The sequence below is a fragment of the Haliotis rubra genome, unplaced genomic scaffold, assembly GCF_003918875.1.
Source record: "Haliotis rubra isolate DU_JTF1 unplaced genomic scaffold, ASM391887v1 Scf804, whole genome shotgun sequence".
Classification (NCBI taxonomy): domain Eukaryota; kingdom Metazoa; phylum Mollusca; class Gastropoda; order Lepetellida; family Haliotidae; genus Haliotis; species Haliotis rubra.
In genome coordinates, this window is record NW_025767529.1 from 453,022 (window position 1) to 463,749 (window position 10,728).

Genomic DNA, 10,728 nt, shown 5'->3' on the forward strand with positions numbered 1-10,728 from the left:
CAGATGACACACTGTTACAAGTCTTATTTATCAGCAATCAAGATAAGGATAATGCATAAATATCGATTGATATCTATTGATCGGATTTTTACAAATCCAAGGGTCACCCAGCTAATTGTTGTTGACAAGTATGTCGACTACTCACCAGCAGTCAGAGTGAGTGAGTGAGTTTAGTTTTACGCCGCACTCAACAATATTCCAGCTATATGGCGGCGGTCTGTAAATAATCGAGTCTGGACCAGACACTCCAGTGATCAACAGCATGAGCATCGATCTGCGCAATTGGGGACCGATGACATGTCAACCAAGTCAGCGAGCCTGACCACCCGATCCCGTTAGTCGCCTCTTACGACAAGCATGGGTTTGTGAAGATCAATATTCTAACCCGGACCTTCACGGCTACCCACACTCAGATGTTCTGACATTCAATATTGACTCTTATTTGTGCACAGGTGCTCGCTATAACTGTCGGAGGGATTCGGAGCATCAACATATCTAGCTAACTATATTCACTGAAAGGACTTTTCTGTTTATCTGCCGATCATCAAGAACCACTAGCAGCAACAACACGAACGGGAGATTGGAGCTATGGCCGGTCGGACTATTTTGAACGGGGACAAGAAAGCTATATCACAGGTGTCTATTTTGCCGTGGAAGGTGTGTGGTGTTGCTGGTATACTGGTTGATTAATCTTTGATCGAATACTTGAAAACATTTGATATTGTCTGTTCAGTAGAAACATTTACTACTGATTGCCTTTGGTTAGGTTGGTAGTCTGGCTACGATATTTATTATGCAAATGCAGTAAAATTATCATTATCCGGCATGTTATCTGGCGGCGTATGTTTATGTTTTAAAAGTGTCTTTGGGTCACATTCCATTTATTAAGTTCTCATGTTATATTGTTGCAGTTTTAGTTCCGTCCGCCGTGATGCAGTCCTCCCAGTCAGGCCAAAATGCCGCCTTCATTCGCTCGCAATACTCCACCAGATTTGTGAACTTGTCTGAAAGAAAACCGAACGGCAGCATAGTAGTTTAGACCCTTGCCTTTTTCTCAATATAAGTAACATAAAATACATGTTTCTGTCGTAATGTTATACTTAACATTTGTCAAAGACAAACAAACCTTCTAAAGGATATGTCAGATCGATACTTCTCCCTAGAAATGAACCACTTAAATGCGTACATGTTTTGGTCATTCTGGAGAATACGGGGCACTATTAGTTATACTCTAGGGGTGACAATGGTGTGCCAATATTACGCTTTGTATGTTTATCAGTTAATAACGCACTCGGTAATATTCCAGTTATATGACGGCGGTCTGTTAATTTTTGAGTCACAAGACAAGCCAGTGATTGAGATCATGAGCATCGATCTACGCAGTTGGGATACGATGACATGTTTCAACCAAGTCAGCGAGTCTGACCACACGATCCCGTTAATCGCCTTTTACGACAAGCCTGTGTTGCTAAAGGACAAATTCCAACCCAGATCCTCTCGGGCGCCGATGTCCCGTAAATATTATTTTTTTGGAAGACTGAAATGGAAACGCTTTTAGTCAGCATCATTTACTTTTATTCTATTTATTTGATTGTGACGTTGCCGCGTCGCTGTTTAATTGTGAGTCGAACTGAGACATTATATCCGTCGAAAAACATAAACGCAATGTTTCCACCAGTGATGTTAGCCGAATGAAGCAACTGGACACAAAGAAACGAGGTGCAACGGAGTAGTTTACTGTACGAGGCGATGACAACTGACATGCATCGTGATGTCGGGTACCATGGCAGTGACGTCATTAGTGTGACGTCATGCAAATATTGTACTACAGTACAAAACTCTTCCACAACCTCTTTATGAAACGGGTTTTCTGTTTGAAACCAAAAACATAACAACAATACGCTATTTTGTCAATTCAAATGCATGTAAGACGTGGGTAATAAATAAAATACCACACTCGGTCTCATTACATACGAATTATACGAAACTCGTGACCTTCCTATGGTTTCTGACCTCGCTTTCCCTCGGTCAGATACCATAGGAAGGACACTCGTTTCGTATAATTCGTATGTAATGAGACCTCGTGTAGTATTCTCTATATACCGTATGGCTGTGAGAAATGTCTCCCAGTCTTTTTTTGAAAGTTATAACCATGGCACTTTGGGAACCACTCGTTTCGTTCCGGACAACGTTTTATGATAATCTCTGAGCTGTTCAAATGTACGAAAAGACTCGACGCTCGTACTCGTTAGTTTATCTGTTCCGTGGTTTGACGGGAATGTACAAAGTCACTAATGGCCTCTCTAAGGAATGAAAGGAGAGATAACCTGAGATTTACCCTGACACTGAAGTTATCAAAGCAATGAAGAATTGCCGCGTAATAATCGACAAATAATAATTAAATTGAATCAATTAAACTCTTACAGCATTTTTTGGGAACCACACCATTAAAATCGGTGGCATTAAACATTTATTAGCATGTCATTATCGAACGTGTGTTAATATAAGGGATTCCCCTAACTCGTGTTATTCCGGGACAAGGCGAATAGCGACTCGTGGCCCTCTAGAAGGATTTCATATTGGCGTAGGAACATCAGATCTACTTCAAACAGGAACGATAACTCTATTCCAGTTTGATTCCAGTGGTATTTAATATCACCGAAGTACTCATATATTGTATTGCTGTTTTGCTTTTCGCATTTGAATCTCTCACTGTCAATCTCATGATTCATATAAAAAATTCACAGCACCGCAACCATTACGCGCGTTCTGATTGGTTTGTCGTATTTTCGCACATAACAAGCATCGAGACCGGGACGAGTCTTCTTGGAGGTTACGGAAAGGGGCGTGTGGTGACGAATGGAATCTTCTTGGAGGTTACGGAAAGGGGCGAGTGGTGACGAATGGAGTCTTCTTGGAGGTTACGGAAAGGGGCGAGTGGTGACGAATGGAGTCTTCTTGGAGGTTACGGAAAGGGGCGAGTGGTGACGAATGGAATCTTCTTGGAGGTTACGGAAAGGGGCGAGTGGTGACGAATGGAGTCTTCTTGGAAGTTAGGGAAAGGGGCGAGTGGTGACGAATGGAGTCTTCTCGGAGGTTACGGAAAGGGGCGAGTGGTGACGAATACGTAACAGGGGTGGTGAGGTAGCATAGTGGTTAAAGCGCGTTGGTTCGTCACGTCGAACACCCGGGTTCGATTCCCCTCTTGGGTACAATGTTCCCTGTCGTTGTCGGAATATTGCTAAAAGCAGCGTAAAGCCATACTCACTCATTCACATTATAACCCCCTGAACTTACCAAAGGATGCAAGAATTATATTTTTAACCGACTTCGCAGAGAATTATATGTACATAGGGAATATAACGAAACAAAAGGAAACGGAAAACAGAGAAATAACTTCTAATCCTAACGGTCAAGACACCCGTGAAGATCCGGATTAGAATTGATCTTCAGCAACCCATGCTTGTCGTAAGAGGCGGCTAACGGGATCGGACTCGTTGACTTGTTCGACACGTATGTCATCGTGTCCCAAATACGTAGATCGATGCCCATGATGCTGATCATATGATTGTCTGGTCCAGACTCGATTATTTACGGACCGCCGCCTTACAGCTGGAATACTGCTGAGTGCAAACAAACAAACAAACAAACGTTGCCGTTCTCATGGGTTGTCAACCTACGACCAAATGAATAACGGACTCTAAGGGCTGAACGACCAGACAGCACCACAGAGGTCTTTGTGGCAACGTATTTACCGTTCACGAGTTGTTCCCCTTTGCTTCCTGGACACTGCCAGCAAAACTGACACAACAGTCCAAACAAAGCAGCATCTGTCTCACATGGTTGATCGCCGAAAAAGAATTTCTTTGTCCCTGTCAGTATTAGAAAAGTTGTACAGATGAAAAGAGTTAAAATGTTTGACCACTGATGCTCAATAAACAATGAAATTTGAGTGCTGTTTTGTAGTACATGGATTGTCTTCCCTGAGGGCGGAAGTTCGTTGGTTCGAGACCGGGAGGTCGGGTAGCTTAGTGGTTAAAGCGTACACTATCACACTGAAGACTTGGGTTCGAGTCCCCAAATAGGAACCGTGTGCACAGCCCGTTTCCCGTTTCCCCCGCCGTGATATTGCTGGACTATTGCTGAAAACGGTGTAAGACCATACTCACTCACTCGTTGGCCCGATTCTCTGCTGCAAAAACAAGTAAAAGATGACACTTGTTGTTGCCCTGCCTAGTATTAAGGAAATAAAACAAGAACTGGTCACCTGGGAGTCCATGCATGCCCGGTATCCATAGTAAACTCCAACGTTATTGCGCAGAGGGCTGCACAATAGAACCAGTCCAGACTGGTTCAAGCACGTATTTGCACATTGCTATATAAGGGCAATAAACTTGAACGTCACATTAAACCCTATTTAAACCCATCACAATTGACGACATCTCTTACCAAGGTAGACTGATAATGATCTCAAATCTTCCTCCATAATGTGCAACACTTCCTCATGGGTGTGTCGGCCGATTCCGTGAGCTTTCGTACTACTCAGGTAAATTCTTGTTCCGATCCAGATTACCAGTTTGTTCAACTTGATGTGTTTCTTCACGTAGTCGAGGTTCTGAGCCCCGGGACAGGCCCATACACCTGCAAAGATGCGTAATGGTCAAAACATTGCCGAGGTCAAAAAATCAACTGTCTTTGGCACGTCATGGGTTATCACATAACATGTATATTAAAACGATATATGCAGCGTAGTAGTGACCTATGCCCTTTTTCATCTGCTAAATAAAGTGAGGATATTTCAGCTTAAAAACTCATATGAACCGTACTCCGCGCATAGACATTTGCGAACCCTACCGTTGCCTGATGCGGAGAGCAGATGGCAACAAGATTGACACACATGCTGTAAGCTTTGACAAGTCAGAAATGGAGGGACAATACGACCCAAGGACAATATGACAGAGGGACAATACGACACAGGGACAATATGACACAAGGACAATATGCCAGAGGGACAATATGACACAAGGACAATATGGCACAAGGACAAAATGACAGAGGGACAATATGACACAGGGCCATATACGACACAGGGACAATATGGCACAAGGACAATATGACAGAGGGCCACTACGACACAAGGACAATATGACACAAGGGCAACATGGCACAAGGACAATACGACACAAGGAAATTATGGTACAGGGACAATATTACACTGAAGCAACATGAAACAGGGACAATATGGCACAAGGACAATACGACACAAGGACCACACGGGACAGGGACAATACGACACAAGGACAATAAGACAGAGGGGGTAATTTGACTCAGGGGAAAATACGACATAATGGCAATATGGCACAGGGACAATATTACACAGAGGCAATATGAAACAGGGACAATATGGCACATAGACAATATGACACAGGGAAAATACTTCACAGGAACAATATGGCAGAGGGACAATACAAACAGGGACTGTACGACACAGGTACAATACGATACTGAGGACAATATGGCACATGGACAATACGACACGATGTCATTACAACACAAGACAGCAGATGGACAATACCACACGAAGTCATTACAACGCAAGACAGCTGGACAACACTACATTGCGTCCTCGAAAATTGTAATCCCTCGAAACCAACCAGAATAAGTTTTCCTCCGCCATCTTTCGAAAGGCATGCGCAACAGCCCGTTGTTCCTCGGTCAGGTGACTGTTAAGATCAATGTTCAACTTCCGGTTCAGATACTCCACACAGAACTGAGAGTCAGCCACGGCCTCTCCTTCGTATTTCATCCAGGGAATCTTGCCTTTGGACGAGCGCTTGACACTAAAATCATTCTACAAAGAGTGATATGTAATAATTAACCACATTTATCTTGGTACTTCCTCTGAGTTGTATGCTAAGATTTAAAAGTGATGAGACTCAACAATATTACAGCTGTAAGACGGTGTCATCAGCAGGGATATAATCGTCATGTTATGATGTGATAAATATGGACATGTTATGATATGATAAATATGGACATGTTATGATATGATAAATATGGACATGTTATGATATGATATGGACATGTTATGATATGATAAATATGCACATGTTATGATATGATAAATATGGACATGTTATGATGTGATAAATATGGACATGTTATGATATGATAATGCACATGTTATGATGTGATAAATATGGACATGTTATGATATGATAAATATGGACATGTTATGATGTGATAAATATGGACATGTTATGATATGATAAATATGGACATGTTATGATGTGATAAATATGGAAATGTTATGATGCGATAAATATGGACATGTTATGATGTGATAAATATGGACATGTTATTATGTGATAAATATGGACATGTTATGATGTGATAAATATGGACATGTTATGATGTGATAAATATGACATGTTATGGTGCGATAAATATGGACATGTTATGATGTGATAAATATGGACATGTTATGATGTGATGAATATGGACATGTTATGATGTGGTAAATATGGACATGTTATGATAAGATGATATGGATATGTTATTATGTGATAAATATGGACATGTTACGATATGATAAATGTGGACATGTTATGATGTGATAAATATGGACATGTTATGATAAGATAAATATTGACATGTTATGATATTATTAATATGGAAATGTTATGATGTGATAAATATGGACATGTTATGATGTGATAAATATGGACATGTTATGATATGATAAATATGCACATGTTATGATGTGATAAATATGCACATGGTATGATGTGATAACTATGGATAAATTGGGTGTGTATACAAGAACTAGGTGGTATACATAGTGAAGGAGCGATGACATGGTTGCGAATACAGAGCTGATCTTCGGCAACCCTGAGGCGACTGACGGGATCGAGTGATCAGGCTCGCTGAATTAGTTGACCCATTTCATCGTATCCCAACTGCGTTCATGAATTTTCATGATGTTCATCACTGGATTGTCTGGTGCAGGCGAGATTATTTACAGATCGTCGCTATATAGCTGTAGAATGGGTTCTTTGTATTATCTTTGTGTGTTGTTTACCTTCTAACTCAGCTTTATGTCGGGGTTACTTTGTATGTATGTGTGTGCGTGTGTGTGTGTGTGTGTGTGTGTGTGCGTGGCGTTTGTAAGTAAACAACGGTTCCTGTTATACAGGCGAAAGGAAAGATGACCCAGATTAGAACAGCCTTAGAATTATATATATGCTTGTGTTGGAGACTACTAAATAAGAGCAACCAACTATACTTTTTAGTCAAATCCGAGTCCATATCATTCTTCTTCTCAGAATTCCAACTGTTCACAATTCCAGCAATCAGAGATCACTTACTATATTTGATGTATATATATATATATGTGTGTGTGTGTGTGTATAATCGGATATTTATGTGAGATATTTTCTATTACGTAACGCTACAGATTGGCATTGGCAATAACTGCCAAAAGATATCTTTGATTAACCTCACTGACCTGATATTCTATTTTCGCCATTCGAAGAAAGGTCTCCAACTTGAGAGCAAATGGGGAGAAACTTGGCGCCCTTGGTCCTCTCGCTATCTGGTACAGAATCATTTTTGGGGCAGAACTGGAAGACAAGCGTGTCGACTCAAATTGGTAATTCTTGTAAATTTGGTTCAAGTCTTCTTGGCGTCACATGTTTTACCTGTTAAATTTGATTGACATCAACCCAAACTCTTACAGTCATATGTAGCACGATGATATCCCCTTACAGTATTCCATAGTTATGACATCGTGTCTGTGCATCAGCTTTCAAACTAGGATCAGGGTCCTGATCTGTAAAGCGTTTGTATCGGTACGACGTGTCGTAACTGTATAGCTTATCATTGGCTTACGATGTCGTAGCTCTACGAGCGTTGTGTGGATCGGGACTTCAGGATCTCAAGGCCTCCTACGCTAAACTAGAGCTGCTTGTTTCAGATAATCTCAGTTAACACCGCCGCAGTATGTTTTAGTTGCAAAATGCGATTTTTACTGCTTTAATTCTTAGGATATCCCCTGTTTTTGTAATATCAAAGTAAAAGGAAAACACGTAGTTTGACAAAATTTCATAGAAAGACGATTCCCAAATCACATATATACGAAGAATCATACATGTCTTTAAAGACAGCAACATATATATGCCATTGCCCCAAAGTATTCCAGAGATTGAAACACACAACAATAAATGCACTTTTCAACACATGAATCAACTTCGTCAATATATCTTATTTCCTATATTTCTCTAACAATCTGCCTATATTTGATAACTGACAAGATGACTACATTGAAGAGCTGCCCTCTTGACGTAGTACATGAGAATATTTAGATCATATGACGATGGGCATGTATACCATGATAACTGAGAAGATTACTACATTAAGTGAGTGAGTGAGTGATTTTAGTTTTTGGTAGTATTCCAGCAATATCCCGGCGGAGGACACCAGAAATGAGCTTCACACATTGTAACCATATGGGGAATGAACCCGGGTCATCGGCGTGACGAGCGAACGCTTTAACCACTATTCTACCCCACCGGCCCGACTACATTGAAGAGCTGTCCTATTGTGGGTATAAATTGTGGTCCCGAGCAGGTGAGGTGAGGTGAAATGGGGTTTAACTTCGTAATTGAGACAATTTCGCTCCAGGAGGAGGCTCTAAAACAGTACACCACTCGTGATATAAGTGCCTTCAACCCCCATTACTAACTGTAAATGTACTTCAGTCTTGTTTTCATGCTCTTATCTGAGAACACCTAGACATGAGGAATACAAAGTCCAGCGTAACTGGGTCGCGTTACACCTGGAGATTTTAGGACTCATAGGCCAACTTTTTACGGGCACGTCAGATGGCGCTCATACCTAACTACCTTGACACTCACTAGTGAGGTTTGTTGGTTTGTACCCTGACTTTGTCCTAACCAATACCCCACCTGGATAACGGCTGCCTGTTAATTATCGAGTCTGGACAATGTAATTTAGCTACTGAGCATTCATCCACGCTACTGGGATACGAAGACACCCGTCAACCAAGTCAGCCAGCCTGATCTCCAGATACATTTAGTTGCCTCTTATCTATCCACATGGGTTCGTTAGTGCAGTACGTGTAAAATTATGTCTCTGTGGATGACCATGTAGCACAATATCGACCTACCTCATTGTGGTGCAGGGCGTCTAGCGTGGTCCCTTTTTATCAAGTGACGTCAGTTTTACACAGTGTTGTAGCTGAATCAGAGTTAAGACATATCACTGAAGGGTACAAGTACGTGACACTCACGTCAGTTTTACACAGTGTTGTAGTTGAATCAGTTAAGACATATCACTGTAGGGTACACGGACGTGACACTCACGTCAGTTTTACACAGTGTTGTAGTTGAATCAGAGTTAAGACATATCACTGAAGGGTACACGTACGTGACACTCATATCTGCTGTAACAAGGGTCACCTGGTGACGGTGGCATGTTTGTGAGTACAGGGGGACATAACTTCGTGCAAACTGGCAGCCCTGCCAAAACCAGTCATGTCACTGAACCACTTCATTTGTGTGAGTCAGTCCAACTTGAGGTAGTTGCCCTGATGTTGTGTGGGTGTTCTCTAACTGTTACATATTTATAGTGAGGTTGTGTCGATGTGACTTTCATGTTACTGAAGTCTTGGGAGGTTTTTTGGTGTGACTTGCATGTTACGGAAGTCAAGGGAGGTTGTTGGGGGTAACGCGTATGTTACGGAAGTCAAGGGAGGTTGTTGGGTGTGACTTGCATGTTACGGAAGTTAAGGGAGGTTGTTGGGTGTGACTTGCATGTTACGGAAGTCAAGGGAGGTTGTTGGTTGTGACGTGTATGTTACGGAAGTCAAGGGAGGTTGTTGGGTGTAACGTGTATGCTACGGAAGTCAAGGGAGGTTGTTGGGTGTGACTTGCATGTTACGGAAGTCAAGGGAGGTTGTTGGGTGTAACCTGTATTTTACGGAATTCAAAGGAGGTTGCTGGGTGTGACTTGCATGTAACTGAAGTCAAGGGAGGTTGTTGGTTGTGATGTGTATGTTACGGAAGTTAAGGGAGGTTGTTGGGTGTGACTTGCATGTTACGGAAGTCAAGGGAGGTTGTTGGGGGTAACCTGTATGTTACGGAAGTTAAGGGAGGTTGTTGGTTGTGACGTGTATGTTACGGAAGTCAAGGGAGGTTGTTGGGTGTAACCTGTATGTTACGGAAGTCAAGGGAGGTTGTTGGGTGTGACTTGCATGTTACCGAAGTCTAGGGAGGTTGTTGGGCTTAGACCTTTTGAAACTGATGATCTGAAGTTTATGTCTATTCAATCGATATCTTATTTCCTATATTACTCAAACAATATGTCCGTATTTGATAAATGACAAGATTACTACATCGATCAGCTGCAATAATATGGGTTTAAAAAAGTGGCCCCAAGCAAATGTCCCCACATCGCTGTTGTAGTGTTGTAATGTGGAGCTCTGAACCGTTGCCTCAATGCTGGGGGTGAAACGGTACGCTCTTACCACGGCACGGTACGCTTTTACGACGGTACGCTCTTACCACGGCACGGTACGGATTGCGGTACTTCGGTTCAGTCCGTTTCGGTTAGGTAAATGAGATAGGATCACAATGCAGATCACAATAAAATAAAGGTACGAAAACCGAAAATACCGAATTTTTTGGACTGCATTACGGTATGCCGAAT

At 41.9% G+C, this 10,728-nt stretch overlaps 1 protein-coding gene across 1 annotated transcript; it reads right to left on the reverse strand.

The window, feature by feature from the left end:
• Positions 1–902: 902 nt before the first annotated feature.
• LOC124261710 (failed axon connections homolog) lies at positions 903–9,207 on the reverse strand. Its single transcript, XM_046696055.1, has 6 exons — positions 9,188–9,207; positions 7,508–7,622; positions 5,655–5,851; positions 4,450–4,641; positions 3,756–3,872; positions 903–1,004 (listed from the first exon to the last, which is right to left on the reverse strand). Exons 1-4 carry the CDS (start codon positions 9,190–9,192, stop codon positions 4,539–4,541), a joined length of 420 nt encoding a protein of 139 aa, XP_046552011.1. The 5' UTR covers positions 9,193–9,207; the 3' UTR covers positions 903–1,004; positions 3,756–3,872; positions 4,450–4,538.
• Positions 9,208–10,728: the final 1,521 nt, after the last annotated feature.